At 42.0% G+C, this 20,205-nt stretch overlaps 1 protein-coding gene across 1 annotated transcript in view; it reads right to left on the reverse strand.

The window, feature by feature from the left end:
* Positions 1–1,100: 1,100 nt before the first annotated feature.
* The window catches only part of CDH10 (cadherin 10), a 153,348-nt gene continuing 134,243 nt past the window's right edge, over positions 1,101–20,205 (reverse strand). The window contains exons 7-12 of the mRNA XM_042464401.1: positions 18,422–18,477; positions 16,796–16,977; positions 11,223–11,344; positions 7,459–7,567; positions 6,276–6,527; positions 1,101–2,669 (exon numbers count right to left, since the gene is read on the reverse strand). Of these exons, the coding sequence (XP_042320335.1) occupies positions 2,176–2,669; positions 6,276–6,527; positions 7,459–7,567; positions 11,223–11,344; positions 16,796–16,977; positions 18,422–18,477 (1,215 nt within the window). The 3' untranslated portion in view covers positions 1,101–2,175. The remainder of the gene's footprint in view (positions 2,670–6,275; positions 6,528–7,458; positions 7,568–11,222; positions 11,345–16,795; positions 16,978–18,421; positions 18,478–20,205) is intronic.

Below are 20,205 nucleotides of genomic sequence, written 5' to 3' on the forward strand. Positions count from 1 at the left end.
TGTGCATTTTGAAGAAATAAAATGTTTGCAAACCAATGAGTAATTTTGAAAAGGTAAATGGTTAAGAATGCCTTTTTAAAAAAGAAAAGAAATCCACATAATTTAGTCAGCAGTGAAAATGTGTAGACATGTGTATACTAAAAATGTCCATTTTTATTTTATTTTATTTTAAAAAAGAGTGGAAAGCATAAAAATGAAATAAATAACATCCTGGTGTATTTTTAAAAGAACTTCCTGGGGATGTTGTACAGTTTTAAAGTGTATGGTTCAAATAGACACCCTGAGGCCTTGCCATTCAACAACTGAAAAACACCAGAATCAAGACTCAGTACATGCAAATGAACACCAGCCAGGGTCTATAGCACCTGGCATCCATTGGTGATCTCCCATCCAAGTATTAACCAAGTAGCAGTTTCTAATTGTCTGGAAACAATATGATCCCACACAGAGATGCATAAAACATATTTAGATAGTGGTATTAACTGGCTCCAATGAGACGTGGTGGCTCAGTGTTTAAGACACCAACTCTGACAACCACAAGGCTGGCAGATCAGCAGCTTGAGACCCAAGCAATGTGTGATGGAATGAGCTCCCACTACTAGTCCCAGCTTCTGCCAATTTAGCAGATCAAAAGGATGTAAAAGTGCAAGTGTGTGTGTGTGTGTGTGTGTGTGTGTGTGTGTGTGTATATATTATTTATTTATTTATTTATTTATTTATTTATTTATTTGTATCCTGCTCTTTTCCCAGAACTGGATACCACTTTAGTGGGAAGGTAACAGCATTCCATGCATCATGCTGGCCACATGACCAGGAAGTCGTTTTTGACAATGTGGCTGCCTCAGCTACGTAATGGAGATGAGTACTGCCCCCTACAGTTGAACACAACTAGAAATTCACATCAAAGGGGAAACTTTTACCTTTATTAGCTGACTCCACGTCATGGAATGAATTCTTTTAGATTCTCCAATAGTAAATCCTATCTAAGTTCTAATGTGTCCAATGGGATGTACTTGCAGATAAGGTGGCATAGGAATGAAACCTTAAACCGGTAATACACCCCCTCCCCCAGTACTTTATAGAACAGGCAGAAAACTACATTGTTATAAAACTGGTTTATTTCTTAAAAATAAATACAAAAATATAAATATAAAACATTGGCAGATAGAATCTGATGAATGAAGTTGCACAAAGTATTTTTTGTTCTTCTTTTTTGTTTTTTTGTTTAAACCAGCTGCATATCACATTAACACCACGTGTACATTTTCAGGGATTTTTTTTAATGTACAGAATAAGGGCATATTATTTTCTCCCTCCCTCCCCCCTCTTTTGGGCCATAAGTCCAAAAGAAGTACACAGAAATTCTGTGCAAGCAACTGATTTTTAAAAGAAATATATTCCTTTTTCTAAAAACTGCTCAAACAGAACATCCTGTATTAGGCCTGCCGTGGAAAGTATTGGCAATTATTGAATAAAACTGGGTAAATAAAACCTGGTGGGTTTTAGAGCACTTTGCTGTTTATCAGAGGACTTTTTGTTTCAATAATAATAATAATAATAATAATAATAATAATTGAAAAAGGACAAAAGAAAGAAAAAATATTCCCACTATGTTCGGTATGTTGAGTCTGGTGGGAGTATTCTTTTATGAATCAGTTTAATAAACTGTATATAGTAATAAGTATGCATATATAAGTACTCTGGTTGCAGTTTCTGAGAAAGAAACATATTTTTTAAAAGTAGGTGGGTGTGCATGTGGAAGGTGCATGCTGGACCCTTTGCGGATCACAATTTGGGTCTCTTTTCTTAGAATTTGCACTTGCAAGTGTAGAACATGTATTCAACAGAAGCAACTTGTATCTATGATTGCTTGAGAGAGTCTAAACCTACTCAAACAGAGTGTATTGTTTCTTTAATAAAATGGATGACACTGAATTTCAATAGCTTTGGCTTTTGGAAAGGGATTAAATTAACTGCTGTATATATTCCAGGTGACAGTCTACAAGAGAAAAGAAAGGACATCAATGAGCAAGTTCCAAACAGAATGAAGAGGGGAAAAAATATTGTGCTGAGTGGCAGGAGAACGTTCCTGAACATCAAATATTGTCACGTGGAGAAGGTGTCTTTAAAATTACTTCCTTTTAAATGAACAAAAACTGTATATCCTACTGCAGGTTAGGAAGCGTCTTTATCACTTTCACCTCCACCATACATCTCAGCAAGCTTATTAAATCGTGGGCCCCATTCCTTGAGGTAATCATAGTTTTGGTCTCCGTCGGTAGTGCCAGACTCTAAAGAACTCAGGGATTCAGCTATAGAATCATTTCCTTCATAGGCGTAGGTTGCCAGGGAGTCGTACGGTGGTGCAGAGGGGTCATTATCATGCTCTTTTAACCTTTGGTTAATGAAATCTCGGACATCTGTATTATCTGGAGCGGAAGGAGTCCTCCGTGGTATAAATAATGTTTCTGGTATAATATCTCGGCGGAGCTTCTTATCCTCAATAGCTGCAGGATTCCTCAGTGTGCCGATATCAAAAGCCTGTGTATCTTCTTCTCCACCACCTTCATCATTATAACTCACAATGTTGTCTCTAATGTCTTCTTTGGACAGGATCAGAGGCTCTTTCTTTCTCTGTCTCTTTAGAGCGGCAAACAATACCACTATAACTTGGAGGGAAATGAGGAAGAACAGGTTTAATCAAGTATCAGAACTTACACCCAAATACCTTTGGCTATTATTTGCATTCTTGATTTCAGTTTTTGGGTTTCTTTTTTTGTTTGTATGTTTGGTAGTGCTCCTTCATGAGGATAGCTTGCTATCTACTACTCTTGACTATAAATGTGGATTAAATCATATTACGTGTGTACAGAAATATTTATAGAAGTCCACATAGGCATACGAGCAAGCACTAACTCTGATCTTGAGCAGCAAAGTGAAATGAAAATGCATAAATAATTATCTGGTAGAATCAAATCTTGGCTGACATACTGGTAATGACTTAGATACATGTAAGTGCAGTTTAGGAATGCATAGCTTCCACTGGGTACAGAGGGCTACTCACTTGCCCTTGCACTCCATACAAAAAACTCACACCATCCTGCAGCTCTCAAGTCTTGGGAAGGAACCTTACTGCTTGACTAGTCTTGGGAGGGAGGTTTAGGGTTGGGGATTCGGGGGTTTCTGCTGGTTTTATTGCCTTGTATTGTATAAACCGTGTTGTTACCAGCCTCAATCCCCAAAATGGAAGAGGCGGGATATAAATAGATATTTCATTCTTTATTTCATTCATGCTGCTGTTGCTTAGTAAGAGTGAGAGGAATTCAGACCATGAAGATTCATTTGACAACATATGCTCATCTCTACTCTCCAGAACTAGCTGCTTCTTTGTATTCTGAATTAATAAAATGATTGATTTGTAAGTTCATAAAATAGTGTTTATATGGTTTCAATTCTATAGATGGTTTACTATTATTTTAATATTAATCTTTTTTCATATGTTTAAAGCTATTTGTGGCTGTAGCTATACCTTTTTATTATTATTCTATAAGCCATGTAGAGCCCCAAACATGGAGAAAAGGAGAGATAGTAATAAAGTGATTGATTAATTAAATTGATTCCTCTTTTCTTGCTCACCAATAAGCAGTAACAGCATGTTCAGCAGATGACAGCTGCTGGATAGGTGGATAAGTATGTGCATCTGTGTGCAGAACTGTGTAATGATGTAGTATATCAACCATTGTCTAGTCAACCTTTACTCTAGAGCAGGGTTCGGCAACCTCCAGCCCGGGGCCGGATCCGGCCCCCGGAGGCCTTCCTGGCGGCCCCAGGGGGGTGGTTCCTGCTGCCGCCGCCGGGCAAAAAATGTTCCCCCCCCAAAATGGACCGAAGTCTCGGCACCTTCTTTGAGGTCGCGCTAACGTAGCGGCCATTTTGGGGTGAAAAAATGGTGGGCCCAGAGGCTTTTTGCCGCTCTGGGCACCGTCATTTTTTTCGCCCAAAATGGCGGCGCCCAGAGGCAAAGTCTCGCGCGAGACTTCGGCCTCCAGGAGGCCCAATGCGGCCGCTGGAGCCCTTGAATAGGGCTCCGACGGCCGCATCGGGCCTCTGGAAGGCCCGCTGAAGCCATCGGAGCCCTATTCGAGGGCCCCGGCGGCCACATCGGGCCTCCTGAGGCCTGATGCCGTCGCTGGCGCCCTCCAACAGGGTTCTGGCGCCAGCAGCGGGCCTCTGGAAGGCCCAATGCCGCCGTCGCAGCCCTATTTCAGGGCTCTGGCGGTAGCAGCGGGCCTCCTGGAGGCCCGGTGCCGTCGCTGGGGTCCTCCAAGAGGCTTTTTTGCTGGCCTCTGACAGGGCCTGGGGCCCCGTTAGGGGCCTGCAAAGATGGGGAGGCCTGGCCCCCAGAGGGTGAAAGCTCCACCCCCGGCACGTGGTCCCGCCCCAGAGGGTGGAAGCTCCACCCCCGGCATGCGGCCCCACCCCCGGAGGGTGGAAGCTCCACCCCCGGCTTCGGCCCCCCAGTCGCCTGAGGGACAGCAACCCGCCCCCGGCCCAAAAATGTTGCCTACCCCTGCTCTAGAGCAATGGTTCCCAAACTGTGGTCCTTCAGATTTTATGGACTTCAGCTCCCAAAATCCCTTAGTGTTGGCCAAGCTGTTTGGGTCTTCTAGGAAATGAAGCCCAAATAATTTGGAGTTTGGGAACCACTGCTCTAGAGAAAGGTTGAACACCTTGCGTCCTTCCATATGTTAGACTGTAATTCCCATCATCACCACTGGCTGCAAGGCCTAGACCAGATAGAAGCTGCAATCCAAAAACATCTGAATGCTCACATGTGCTTTTGACACTCTCAGAACGTGTATAAAAACAGTGGACAAACTCTGTTGCAACAAAGGCAAACCACATCTGAACATGGAAGTTCCTTTCATTTATGAACCACTGATTTGATTAATTCTTTTCAAACAAGTAGAAATTAACCTCCATCATCAAGTTTTGTGGTAGGCAATTCTTTAATATAGTTAGACATGATGTGAAAGCATTTTCTTTTGTCCATGCTGAATTTGCTGCAAGTACAAAATAGTACTCCAACAAAAAGCAACCCAGCTCTTGTATTACTTTTTTTTTAAAAAAAACTATAGAATACAAAATGCAATACTTAACTAATGCTGCCTTTGTTCTTTTGCTTCAAAAAAGTACTCATTAATATCATTTCAAACTTTGACAGCTGCTTCTCGACACCTGTGTTCCCATATAATTTCCCTCAGATCTATATGCTTACGAGGAAAGAATGCCTCATTTGAGGAATAAAGTGACAGCAAACCTAATTGCAAATCTTCAGTGAAAATACATTTAATTGACCCCAATATCCCTATTAAGGGGAACTGTTTTAAGTTATTCACTCATTTGTGTTGTATACTATGTAGGAAAGGCACATTCACAAAGTAAATTAATAAATAGTATTTGGGCTGTCAGAAGTTTTTGTGGGGGGAACAGGATGGAGACTGAAGACTTTTTGTTTTAAAAAGTAGATGTCAAATTGAGAGAGAGAGCATGAGGGGGGAGAAAAAGGCATTCACCCGTATTATCTCACTACAGACACACTTCAATGAGGAAGGACTGATTCACACATTTCATTCTAAGGCATTACAGGACGTGTGTTTTCTCTTTTCTGACAAATTTTGAGTTTGTTTCACACAAAGGGGTCCCCTTGTGAAATAAGATGGCAAAGCTGCTTTATGAGAAATAAGGTTACATATGCATCCTGGGATTTTGAGGGATGCTTACACTTACTGTGTGTGCGTGTGCACACACAATTGATAATGCTGTGCGTGGATCTTACTCAATTGGTAATAGTATGTGTGGATCTCTAGTGAAATAGAGGCATGGGTATGTTTGACCCTTTCCAGGAGTGGCATGAAAGCTCATGAGGCTTTTAAGCAGAAAAATAATGTGGGACTCCAGAGTGCCAGAATGAGAGATGCATACAATGTTAGTTTCAGTGATGGCAGAGCCTATTATTCCTGACATGAAGATTTTAGCACAGCAGTTTACAACTTAAAGTTTAAAACCTGAATCCCGGCAGGTGATTCACTAGCACAATAGTGCCCTATAATCTAATTTAAATGTCACACAATTTGATCACCTGAAAAGCATCCAGCTTACTGCAGGCTTTTATAAGTATATGAGGAGCTGTGTTTACAAAACTAAGTTCAGGATGCAGTCTGGCAAAGCCTAACATTTTCCCTTTAGTGAGTGATAGTTCCCTTGTAACTTACCCAGCAGAATAATGATGCAGAGCAGAATGGCAATGAGAGCTCCTGTGCTGAGGCCTGCTGGAAGGAGCAGAGCTTCAGCATTACAGGACTGCATATTGCCTCGGCTGTCACAGGCACACACCCTGATAGTCAGTGTGCCAGTGCTACTTTGGATGGGATAATCATTGTCTGAAATCACCACTGGCAGCAGATAAGTACTTATTTCATGCCGGCTAAAGCCATTCCTTCTTGTCAAAATTCGGGCAGTGTTATCTATATCAATAAATCACAAACAAGACATAATATTACAACCCAGTCGTGAAAACAAAGATGTGTCTTCAGTATTAAAATATAATCAAATCTAAACAGAGCTTAAGCTAACATTTCCCACAAAGAAGGAGTTTACTGTCTTGTGCATGTAGCTTTCAGACAAGAAGTTACATTTCTGGGTTTACTTGACAGCCCATCCCATCCATGTGAATAATAATAATGCAAGTTACTATCCTTAATGTGCAGTCCCTCTGAATTTTTTCTTCACTTTCTCTTCACTCAAAACAACTGTTCCTTCCCCTAATATTTGGTGAAATGGCTGTGCAACCAATGTACCAAACACAACAGTTGGCTTGTATGTGGTGTGTATATGTGTCATTTATTGAAACCAATTTATTGATTTATAATTAGGGATGTCATAAATTGGAGACAACTTGAAGGTGCACAATAATAGCAAAATGATAACTAGATTAGTCATATGATATTATTGTGAGCCACCTTGGGTCCCTTCAGGGAGAAAGGTAGGATAGAATGAATGAATGAATGAATGAATGAATAAGATACATCTCTGTAAATGTATGCAAGCAAAAGACACACAAGATGTTGCATTTTCTCATGATTCCCACCACACGGTTAATGCTGAACATTATTGCTAATTTGAAAAGAAATAATTATGTGAACTTACTCAATTCCAGAGGTTAGAAGATAGGCTTTACTATATGAAGAGTTCAGTGATTCAACAGACCGAGGGGGGGGGGGGATCCCTTCTAATTCACCCTTGTCAAACTTTGATGCAGATTACTAATTTTTAGCTATGCTTTCAAGATTTTTGTGCTGATTTATTAAATACAGTTATCCAGCTACTACACACATACTACTGAAATGCACATAAAGGATTTAGCATTTTACACCCTGAGTAATCTATGCGTTATACCTTCATTATCCTGGACTGTGAAGTTGGGATTAACAGCAGCTAAACTGAAGAAAAACTTTTGTCCTCCAAGAGGATCATCCTTATCAACTGCACTTATGGTTTGTATTAGCTGTAGGTGAAAACAAAAACAAGGTTAGATTTGTAACATGGCTGTCTTCACTGAAAGTGCTCTCAAAGGATGGTTATACAACATTTTTGTTTATTTGTTTGCATGGTTCATCATGCCAAACATTATTCTCACTAAACAACAAAGGAAAACTGGATACACATTACATCATTGACTGGAGTTTTAATGTCATTATTTTTGAGGGGAAGTATTTTAGACTGAGATAAATGAAGGAACAAAGGAACAGCTTTCTGTTTGGTTCATGATCTTTGAAGCCAGCCCATGTCTCATTTATGCATTATGAGGCACCTCTTCTGCTGCTCTCTTCCAGCCAGAGACATAGAAACAGGACTCTCATAAGCCATCCTCTCATGATGTGAAAAAATGAGACAGGTTTGTGTGGATAGCAATATACATACATACCTATGATATGTTCCAATTTCCTTGGAGCCCAAAGGGGGAAAACAGTGAGGAGCCAAGACACTGAAAAGATTCTTACTCCCAAAACATCTTTTGCTGTTTACAGTGTCTTCATTCAAACTTCACACAAAGCTGTGGCTTAATTCAGAGCTGGCAAAATGTGGCCCGCAGGTGACACACAGTCCCCAGGGCTTTTGGAGAGATGTGTATATATATGTGCAGTCCTCCAAGGCTTCCTGGAGGGCTAGTGCAGCCCCCTAGTTTCCCACACTTTCCCATTTCTGGTTTAATGCAAGGGCAGGAAACACATGGCCACGTTTCATGCTTCTTTGGGTTCTTTTTAGCAGACCTTACTACACCCTTTTGCAGTAGTAACTTGGATACTTTCAATGATGCCAACAGAACTGTTCTGCTAAACATCAGTGACATTCTTTTCATCCTTCATTTTGAAAGGGAAGGAAAAGTTCTTTCTTACAGACTCGAGGGTTTTATGGTGGATAAGAATACTATGGCATGGCACAGTATGCATGGCAGCTCAGAAGATTCAAATGGCTAGTAATGATTTTAATATCTCAAATGTTTACAGACAAAAAAATATTAAAGGACATCCATAAGTCTCTCACATATACTTTGTTAAATAGTATATATCACTGATATTTGAATAGAAATGCTATTTCCTGAGTTTAAATAAATGTCCTCTCTAACATTTGAACAGAAAGTGCTTCATAAAAAAAAAAAACAAAAAAACACGCACAGGTCTCCTGAATTACTTCCTTCCGCCTACATAAACACTATCTCAATGAGATACTGTGTAATGTAACATGTGTTGTGTCCACTGGGAATCCAGTGTAGAAGAGACAGTTATTCCCATATATATTCCAACAAGTTGAGTTCATTCCTTTAATGCTGGGCAATTTGGGGTTCCAAATACTAAGTGACTGTTTTGAAGAAACACATGATGCTTTCTGTGCTGTGCATGTGTGCCAAAGATACATCTATCTTTGCTGTGAAAACAAGTGACTGTTTGACAAAACAGATTTAGTAATTATGGAGTATAAAAAGTAATGACAACAGTAGCTCTTCAACTGCAATTTAATGTGAAATCTATTCAAGAGCATGCTTGTAAGAATTTTCTCTCTCCTTCCTCCGTTATTTGAACCCTGAAATGGTGTACCTACTTATGTCAACCAGAGTTCAAAACTTTAAAAAGACAACAACAAAGAACATCCAGTCTAAAACTTGAAGAGTACAAGAAGACTAAAATGTATTTCCGGTGCAAAAAGAGCAATGAGGACAAATAATAAGGCTGAGATGAAATTCTCCGGTCTCTTCCCCAGTTTGGCTTCTCCATTTCGTTTACATTTTGGAAAGTCTTGTATGAGGAGCAAAGGTGGAATTAACCCATTTATATGTTTCATTGCAAGTTTGTTTTAACAGTAGGCAGAATGAATGTGGCTTCATGCTGATACTATGTAGGGGTGATACCAAAACAACCAGTGTGGGTTGAAATGTTCAAAATGTTGGACTGAAACTTGGGAAATCCAAGTTCTATTCCACAGTGAGCCATAAAATATAATGGGTGACCAGAAGCAAACCAATGTTTTTGGATTTGACCTCCTTCCCAGGATTGCAGTGAGGAAAAGCTGATGAGGAGAGGGGCCTTGAACTCATTGGGAGAAAGGTGGAATATATTTGAAATGATCAAATAAATATCAGGAGCCCCGGTGACAGAATAGTTAAATACCTGTAGTACAGCCACTTGCTCACAAACCATAAGGTTGCGAGTTTGATACCAAACAGGGGCTCAGGCTTGACTCAGGCTTGCATTCTTCCAAGGTAGCTAAAATGAGTACCCAGCTTGTTGAGGGCAATTAGCTTACAGTTGTAAACTGCTTAGAGACTTCTTAATGCTGTATGAAGCTGTATATAAATGAAGCTGCTATTGCTAAATAATCACTTAACATTGTCCTGATGTCACTCTGTATAGTGCCTCCTACTCTCATTTCTGCCTACTATTATATTCATATGCTGAAAGAGAGAGAAAAAGACCATTGGTAGGCTGCTGACAACCATCCCTGCTGGTAGAAAATGCATTTTACCAGCAAGAAAGGTTTTTCTGGACTTCTGAGTCAAAAGATCTGTTGAAAAGGATGAAGCTCAGCCCTAGATAATAGCAGCAATCTTTCCAAGATGGCATAGCACTCTCGTCTTCTTTGCCTTGATTCAAGGTTTAAAATATTCTGGCTGCTAATTCTCCTAAACCCTCTAAAAATCTATTCCTGCAGAAGCTGCCTCTGCCTTCTAGGAAGGAATGGAAGGACATATTATTTGAGCTTTACCTGCTCAGAAATCTCCCCTCAAAGTTGTTTTTGTTTCTCCAAGTTTCCCCCTACCAGCAGGAAAGCAATAATGGAGAAGGAGTAATTTTGAACTGAAAAATAACAATGGAGTGAAAGGGTTAAACTGCCCCCCTTCCTTCTTCCAATCTGAAGTTTCCAGGACTGTTTTTGTCTTCAGAGACACAACTGGGAGTTTCATCAAGCTCTAATGGCTGATACTTTGCTACTCTTGATGGCAAAGTCATTTCACACTGATCAAAGGACAGCTCAAAGCATCTCTCAGAGAAGCAAAGCAAAACAAATGTTTGCCCTTCTGATATGAGGAACTTTTAAGCTTTTGTGTGATTTGTCTACAGAAAGCCTTTTGAGATAAATTGGCATTTGCATAAAAATGAAATGCTGACAATGATTTTTTAGAACACCATCCATGTCAACTCAAAGCACAATTGAGTTCTGTACTGAAGGATGATGTGGAAGGGAGAGGAATCATATTTGATTACAAATTACTTTTTATAACATATAGTGTTTTCCTCTACTGAATGCAATTAAGAGATTGTCTTTTACGATAGACACAGTGAGGAAAACAACCAAATAGAAACAGCAGGGGTGGGGTGGAGGATATAAAAGTTTTAAAAACACAATGCCCTGTTTGTGGGCCCTACAAGAAAGCCATTTTATAACTGAAATGTTGATGTAGCAGCAAAGTGTTACTGGGGAAGTCTGGCGTCTGATTCCCTGGCAGCCATTTTCTCCCTTTTCAAGTTCCATTTCCCAGGCTGCACCCTCATAAGCAATCTTTCACTTTTCAGGAATAGATGCATGATTGTGCCAATGAATGGCTTGGTGCCTGTTCCCATAACAAAACCAAAGAGCTTTAAGCATTTACATAAATGACTTACTTGTCCTGCTCTTGCATTCTCACACACAAAAGTATCATAGAACACAGCAAACTGTGGTGCATTGTCATTCACATCCAATATTCGGACATAAACAGAAACGCGAGTCATCTCTTTGGGGTTGTCTGTCAAAGCAGAGAAAATGACCAATCTCATTTAAAAAACTGATTATCTTCAGTAGCAGAAGTAAAGCACAAGGCCTCAGAAAAGCTGCATGTTTTAAAACTTAAGATAATAAATTTCCACCTGCTAACGAAAACTTTAGATGCCCCAGCCAATGTAGAATTACAGAGTACAATAACATGGGGCTCCTTTCATGTTAGAATCAGAATTTGATAGGAAATGTTGAGCTTCACTCTTAGGACCACTTGTAACTAATTTTGGGTTAAAAACAGGAGTCGGCTGCATTTGCACTGCAGAAATAATGCAGTTTGACATGACTTTAATTGTCATGGCTCAATGCTATGGAATCCTGGAATGTGTAAGTCATAATTCCCATAGACCACCAAATGTAATGGCAATAGTTGTGACATAAACTACAAAAAAAAAGTAATACTATTATACCTTTACATTACAATATCATAAGCACAACCTAAATGTATTTCCATACATGTGAAAATTTGTGAAAAAGTGAAAATTTGGTAAGATACAATGTTTTTAAATATATATATTTTTAAAAAGTATTTAAAAACAAAATAAAACTGGGGTCTCTCTTTTCTCTGTCCATTGATCCTTGCCCTACAGCCTTCCCTTCTGCTGATCATCAGGGTTTTAAAGGGACATAGATGAATACCACAGCCCATTTCTGCCAAAAGGTAGACATTTGAAGAACAGTGACACCATTCCCCACTTAGGCTGTCCTTCAAAGCAGTCCAAACCTCCCACACACACCCATGGAGCCCCTGAGTTAAAGCAGAGTCTAAATGCATTATTTATGTAGTATGGATGCAGCCTCTGTGTTAATAGACTAGGCAGGCTTTGATTAGTATGGATAATAATATCATTTTCCACCCCATTCAGGTTTGGACAATAATGGCAGTGGGGAGACCGCTTTTATGGGTGGCTTCTGTAGTAATACAAAATAGGTTGAGATGGGCTTTTCTTTATTGAGTAATTAATGCACATTAACTTTAATACCAGCTTGCTGTGGGTAGAGCTAAAGAGATCTAGCTCTGGTTCATTGATATGAATCAATGCAACTATCTGCATGTTTGGACTCATTTTGGAGGCATGGCTGCAGTCTGGTGCGTCAAAATTGATCGCTACCAAACTGCTGACTAGGCATGCAAACATTTGCTTAGTTTTGCACTCCATTTTTTATTTTATTTTGGTTTTGTTGAAATTTTGGGACTTTTTTTATCCTAGTGTAAGTGTGTGTCTGTGCGTGCATGGACACAAAACTAGCATTGCCAATTTCCAGGGAATTCCCGGAATTGGGGGGGGGGTTTAATTCATGTCTTTCTGGGGGTTTTGACTGAATATTCCAGTAAATATTGGGGATTTCCAGGGATTTTGGATTTTGGTAAAACATTCCAGGGAATATCTTTGATGCTTGTTGGCAACACTGCACAAAACATTCTTTCTTATGCTTGAAAGCAAAAACAAACAAACAAACAAACAAACAAAAAACCCTAGGTGTTCTTGTCTCTCTACCATTGCCCCCCCTCTCTCTCTGTGGGTATGCAAATAATTTGAGCAAAAAAGTTGCATCTTCTGCAAAATAAAAGGCTATTTTTTGCAAAATTAACAACAAAAATTAAAATAGAGTAGATTCAAGCCCTTGTCCTTTTGTTCTTGTGCGTGCATAAAAAATCCCATGACTTATGGCAACCCTAAGGGGTTTTCTGGGACTGAGAATGTGTGGCTTGCCCAATGTCGCCCAGTGGGTTGCCATGGCTAGGCAGGGCATCAAGCCCTTATCTCCACAGTCACAGCCCAATGCTCAAACACCATGCTAGCTCTTTACCTCTAAAGCAGGGGTAGGCAACCTGCGGCCCGCGGGCCGGATGCGGCCCGGCAAGGCCTTGGGACCGTCCCCAGCCCGGTCCTGCCACCGATTGTCGCCAGGGCCTTTGGGGGGGCAATTGTCCATAGAAGCTTCAGAAACATGCATTTATATTAACATTTTTTAAAAAATCAGCAAATTTTTTTGCGTGTCCTCCATTTTTTTAAAAAAAGTGTATTCCATTTGAAAATTTTGTCCTACATTTGCCCTGGTTTATTTATATATTTAAATGTTTTAAAAATTATTTAATTATTTATTTTTTTGGCTTCGGCCCCCCAGTTGTCTGAGGGACAGCAACCCGGCCCCCAGCTCAAAAAGGTTGCCTACCCCTGCTCTAAAGGATACTACATCTGAATTCTTACATCTACCATATTAAAAAGCCAGCCATTTATAACATGCTGGACTTTGTCTGGACATGTGTAGCCTCATACAGTACTGCCAAAAAAACAAAGGCTCTTGTAGTGCTAAATACTGCCACAGGCTAAAGGCATATGTGGCAGCTCTATTAAAAGCGCTACTATGGCACACGCTGTAAACCCTTCCTCCCATCATGTCCAGGTAAGTAGAGTAAGGGGCAGCAAGATCACATGTTAGTGGTCTGTGTCAGAGAACCAATCCATATATGACTCAGTCCAGGCCCCACACATAGTCCAGTTTTCTCACTTATTATTGTTGTGGGCTTAGCTGGACCTACCCATCCCTGATTCTGACATACAAAAGAAATTGTTTTAGGAATTGGACCAATGGTTTATGGTCAGTTTCCTGGGAGTCTTCATGGCATCATTATGGGGTGAGGGGAAGGGGTTACACTTCTCATCCCTCCCACCTTCTCTGGTGCTGTGGCTCATTTGGGTGAGGTAGCCAAGATCCCAGAGAAGGAAGGGCAGGACATGCCCCTTCCATCCCCTCCCACTGTTTTATTTGCCAAACTACCTGCCTGGTCCCCAACAGCCTTGGGTGGGATCTGGGTGGGCAATAGCCAGATGACTGGGGAGGGGGAGTTGATGAGGAAGATAATAGAAGGGGAGGGGAGGGGAGTGGGGCAGGGCAGGGCAGACCACCACTACCCACAATCTGCTTCTAGATACCCACATCAGGTGACATCAAAGCTAGAGACACAAGACCCATGCTGAAATTGTGAATGTTAACAGAGATGACTATGACTATGTCAGTAGATTAATTTTTAATGCCCTATGTTATATATAGCTGGATTGGGAACCTAAGAGATACAACAATTTTTGACGAACTTCTCCCCATGTCTCAGACTCACAAAAGCATCTGCCAAATAAATAAATTAGTGTCAGATGTAATGGAGACAGAAGGGCTGGTTTCTGCTAAATTTCGAGGAGCTGTTTTTTGTATCAAGGCTGAAGGGCCTTGGTTGGAAGCCATCTGCTCAAAAAGGTCTGTCTGTCTGTCTTTCTCCAAATTTGTGTCTTCAGTTTTTTATATATGATCCAGCCCCACAACCAAAGTGCACTTGTATGTGGGTTCAGGGTTAAACTGCCACCCATTGTACAAATAGAAACCAAGGCCCGTTACAGACGGGCTAAAAAGTACGCGTGTAGCACGTACTAGGGTTAAGACGGAGCGGTGCTTCTGCACCGCCCTAACCCAAGTGCGCGCTGTGTGTGCACAAAATGGTGGCAGCCATTCCATACGGCCAGCGCCATCGATATGTGACGACCGCGTCACCTCCAAACGAGGCGGCGCGGTTGTCACGTATTGGGGTCGCGGCAGGGTGCCTAGGGCGCCCTTTCCGTGAGCCCGGAAGGAGCTCCGTTTCGGAGCTCCTTCCTGGTTTGGTCCGCTGGGCGCAGCCTTCAGACGGCTGCGCCCAGCGGACCAAAGGAGAAAGCCCCTTTCTCCTTCTCCCCGCCGCCACGGGGTGTCCTTGGGGCTTGTAGCCCCAAGGACACCCCTTTCCAGGCTGCAAGGAAGGGGCCTTTTGCCGCTTCCCCGCAGCCCGGAAAGCGGCGGATCGGGGCTTCAGCGGCTGCCGCTCTGGCCGCTGAGGTCCCGATCCGGCGGGGAAAGGTGCGCCTACAGGCCACCCCAAAGGGGCGGTCTGTAACGCGCCCATCTGAAGTGGCAGTTGAACCTTTACTAAACCCTGACAAGGTCCTTCACAACAACTGAAAGAAATTTACTAATTTGGGGCTGCATGTCAGGCTGTAGTGAGCACAAGTTTTGTCCTCCAAGCTTAGTGAATGACTAGATTTTCAGGGAAATAGCTGGGGGAGTGCGGGTTGCTCCTCATTCTACCTAATGGTATGACAGGCCCTGGGTTGTAGCTGTGTTATACTATTTATTTAAATTTATTTTAATGTGTGTACTAAATTAAATAGGATAAAAACCTTGTATGCTGCATATCAATCATTGTATGCATACCAATTCAACAAAGTGGTTATGATTTTATATTATAAGGGAATTTTTCATCCAGTAACTACTTTTCTATATAAAGTGATTTTCTAGCTGATGTCATTCTCTGATCTGTATAAGCATGATTACTTTGGTAATTATATTGATAGCCCAGACTTCATAAAAAACCATTCTGAAGGTGTTGGTGGGGATCTTTCATTTTCTGTAAAAGACTACTGATAATTTTCTTTCTGTCATTAAATTAGTAATAATCTTCTGGTCTATGGTGCCTCACTGAAGTAATGCATATAATGGATTTTTTGAAAAGAGCTCATATAGAGAAATTGGCTCAGTGTTACGGAGGTTTTCTGTCTTAGCTCCACTAAAGTGAACAGGACCTCCTGCCCGTTGCATTGGTCCCTTTCCTGGAAAAAGCTCACCTTTTCTCTAACATAAAATATCAGGGTTTTTATTAAGAAATAATCATGGGATACCAGTGGCACACAATTTTCCTTATATCTATTTTGATTATCACCTCCCATTCCATTAAATTATTTAGTATAACTCTGCATACACAGGAATGAAAATCCAAGTTTCATAAGCCCTTGGACTTAGCTACCATCTAACAAGAAAAGGAATCCTATGGGAAAAGATGAAAAACTTTTCACCTCAACCAGCTGGGTATGAATTGAGAATGTTTCTGGTGTTTTCAGATAACTGCAGTCCAACTATATGGATAATGAGTAGCAAAAGAGGCATGCATGTGGCTGTGTTTAGATAATTGGCAATTACATCAATTAGTCGCTGAGAAGATAAAAGTGGGAAGAGAACTAAACAGGAATGGTGTTATTTCTGACTATACCACCCTTCTCAAACCTAGAAACTGAGGTACTTTAGCTTATAGTTCCCATTAGCCTCAACAAGCATAGCTAATAGTGGAAATTGTACACCAAAACATTTGAAGGAACCCAGGTTGGGTGCGACTGCTCAATGCACATCCAACCCAGCAGGTGTCCTGGATAGGGAGTCATGTATAACAGTGACATCCTGTTATTCATAAACTTTTCATTTCCTGCTAGTCATAACCCTATTTCACTTTCTGGAGAGGAACAAATAAAATCAAAAGACCTTTTACACTGCCAAGATGTTTTCTTTCTGCTTCTCACAAATGGAGAGAATAACAATGGAACCAAATGAACAATGGACTTACTGATTTCAGCTGCTATCACACTAAGATTGTGCCACTGCGATATTTCTCGGTCAAGCATTTTGGAAGTATAAATAGATCCATTTCCAGAATGTATATTGAAGATCCTGTCAAGGTCAGTATGACGATCCAAGGAAAACCTAAAGAAGTGGATAAACATTTTTGAGTTGACAATTGCACAGGCACTATTTTACTTTCTTTTGGATATCATAAGAAATCAATATTCAATTCAGGGTGAAGATACATGCTACTTTTATAGAGTGATAGCGATACTTGGGAGTACTCTCATTACATTTTTTCCCCGGATTAAAAAAACTGACCAAAGATTGCCTCTGGTTTGGAAGGAATATCCCACATACTGTAGAACACCCCACCCCCAACAAATTGCTTTACAATGCCCCCAGTGAATGTGTGAGGCTTTTTCATTTAGTATGCGTGTGTATGTATGTGTGTGTGCATATGTACAAATATGGGAGTGGCTTCAGATGGCCTCCATGTGGTTCACAGATCACATTTGATTCTTTCTTTGATTCAGATAAAGGAAATGAATCACAGATAAGGTATTTTAGGCAAGGCTTTTACATACTCTCCAACATTTCACAAATGAAAACCTGGACATGTGTGACCAAGCAACATCTGACTGTGGTCAAGTTGACAAAAGATGTTAAAAAGAAAGCACATACAAGCTAAGTAAAGCTACAGCAGTTGGCTTTAGCCCGAGTCTATTGGTAAGTCTATTGGTAAGGGCAAGATTTCACTCGTCCTTTCTTCAGCTGCATCCACATTGCACACACAATCCAGTTTGACACCACTTTAACTGCTATGGCTCCAACTAGTGGAATCCTGGGAATTGTAATTCATTGTGGCATCTGAGCTCTTTGACAGAGAAGCTTGAATGTCTCACAAAACTACAAATGGCAGAATTCCATAATAAAATAATAAATAAATAAAATTTTTATTTATATGCCGCCCTTCCTCCGATCAGGGCGGCTCACAACATATTTAAAATACAAACATTACAATAAAAATACATTAAAAACAGATACATTAAAACAAACCAACAATAAGCCCCAAGGGCCCACCCTCTTGGCCACGAAAGAGGAGGAGGGAGGCCCACAGGATATTTTACTCGGGAATGCCTGTTGGATAGGAGGTTTTGAGGTCCTTCCTAAATTGGGCCAGGGTAGTGGACGAGCGGAGCTCTGTGGGCAGCGCATTTCCAAAGGGCTGGAGCAGCCTAAGAAAATGTCCTCCGAGTGGTGGAGACTAATCTAGCTCCCGGCACCTTTAGTAGCTGCTGCCCAGACGTTCTGAGAGTGGCGAGGCGGACTGTACGGGGAGAGGCGGTCCTTTAGGTATCCTGGGCCCAAGCCATAGCACTGAGAGGTAGCAGATAAAGTGTTGCAGACCCCTAATCAACTGAGAACAAAATACTTTCCCACTTTGAACAAATAAGCTGAGAAGGAATGGGGAGAAGGGGGAGAACTGGGACATTTTGAGACGGGTGATAAAGTGGAATACAGAACACAATGTTAATGAGGACTTTCCCTGCCAAGTCCATGAGAATTGTTGCCCTTCCTCATTCCATTGAATTTTATAATGGCTTCCTGTGATTCCTTATCCACTCACTGTTGTTCCTTGATTTTTTCATCCCTCCTTCCATCTTTGTCCTTACCACCAAACATCTATTAAGGGGGGATGGAATAGCCGCACAATGTGTAACTGCTAGTCTCCTGAAGTCCTTTTGTCCAGAGTTGCCCTTTTTCATACTAATAAATGGTATGGCTGTATAATGTTACACAAGTGTACATCTGCTGTCCTACCAAGTCTCCTCCAGCTCAAATGTCTAGAGGTGATGACAATTGATACTCTTATTGTTTGCTACTACTTCCAGCCTATAGCCAAGGATGGCATGGAGGAAAGGCAAAATAAAATTAGACAGTTTTAAAATAATGCAAAGCAGTGAGAATCACTTTTAAGAGAATAAAAGCATATTAAACAATATGACAAGAATTTAAAACAGTTAAGAACAATCAATAATTAACAATGAACAAAACAAAAACAAAAAAAACCAGACCCATTTTAATCCGGATGAAGCCATACCAGGCCCCATCGTTTTACGAAAAAGCAAAACAAAAATAAAACGCGTATTTATTGTGGTTGGCCCCACATCAGCCCAATAGAAGAGTATTTCACAGCAAAAAATGCAACAGCCAACAAGGATCTCTCTCCCACATTATCCATACAATGTCTTGCTCCTAATGGATGCGAAGAGAGAGAGCCCTTTCAAGCAGACCTCAGTCTTGGACAGGTATTGCCATCAGTGACGTAGCCAAAGGCATCACTAATTGTTTTTCAATGGTACAGACTGCATCAGATGACACTTCGGTAGGCTTGCCATATCCCGCCTGTGGGCAGACTTCCCGGTTTTTGGGTTCGTATCCGCACGGTTCCCGCCCCGCTTTGGCCCTCGCCCCCGGCGCTGAGGGAGGATTCCCTCCCCGCTCGAGCGATCTGGTGTTGTGCCGCTGGCAGCGAGGCCAGAGCCCAGGCTGGGAGGGAAAGCCTCCCTGAAGGGAGGATTTCCTCCTGCCTTAGCCCTGCCCCGCTGCTGCGCTGAAACCGGGGCTCAGCCGGAGGGACAAAGCCTCCCTGAAGGGAGGATTCCTCCCCGCCTTAGCCTTGTTCCTCCACCGCTGAGGCAGCGAAGCTAGGGCTCAGCAGAGGGGAAAAGCCTCCCTAAAGGGAGGATTCCCTCCCCGCTTACCCTGCCCCCGCCGCCGCAGCAGCGAAGCCGGGGCGAAGGCCAGAGAGGAAAGCTCCCTGAAGGAGGATTCCCTCTCCGCCTTAAGGCCCCGTCCCCGTTGCCAGCCAGTGAAGCTGGGGCTCAGGCAGGGGGGAGGAAAGCCTCCCTTGGGGAGGATTCCCTCCCCGCTCGAGCTCCGGTGTCGCAGCTGCCTGCTGCGGGCCAGAGCCCAGGCCGGGAGGGAAAGCCTCCCCTCATCGAGGCTCCTATTGCAAATGTGGAACACAAAAAATGTGTCCTACATTTAAAATTTTGTCCTACATTTATCACTGGTTTAGAGGTCCTGAGAATGGCAACCCTACAACTTCGGTTGGCTGTGGTGTGTGGGAATGTGTCTCTGTGACACCCAGTCAGCCCCTTCCCACCTGTGGGTGGTAGTGTGCAGTGCTGCCAGCCATCAACCACCTTTTCTCTCCACCTGCTCTGTTCTCTGCTGCCAAGTGAGCTAGGCAGTGGATAAGTAAGTGCGGTTGGCTTATCCACTGCCCTAGTTTTTTCCACCAAGAGAGCCAACACATCAGGGAGGAGATACTTACTACTGCCTTTGTTTCCCCTACCATGCCTTGCTTGCCCAGCCACCCCATCACCCCCAAGCAGTCCTTTGCTG

The sequence above is a fragment of the Sceloporus undulatus genome, chromosome 4, assembly GCF_019175285.1.
Source record: "Sceloporus undulatus isolate JIND9_A2432 ecotype Alabama chromosome 4, SceUnd_v1.1, whole genome shotgun sequence".
In the NCBI taxonomy this organism is placed as follows: Eukaryota; Metazoa; Chordata; class Lepidosauria; order Squamata; family Phrynosomatidae; genus Sceloporus; species Sceloporus undulatus.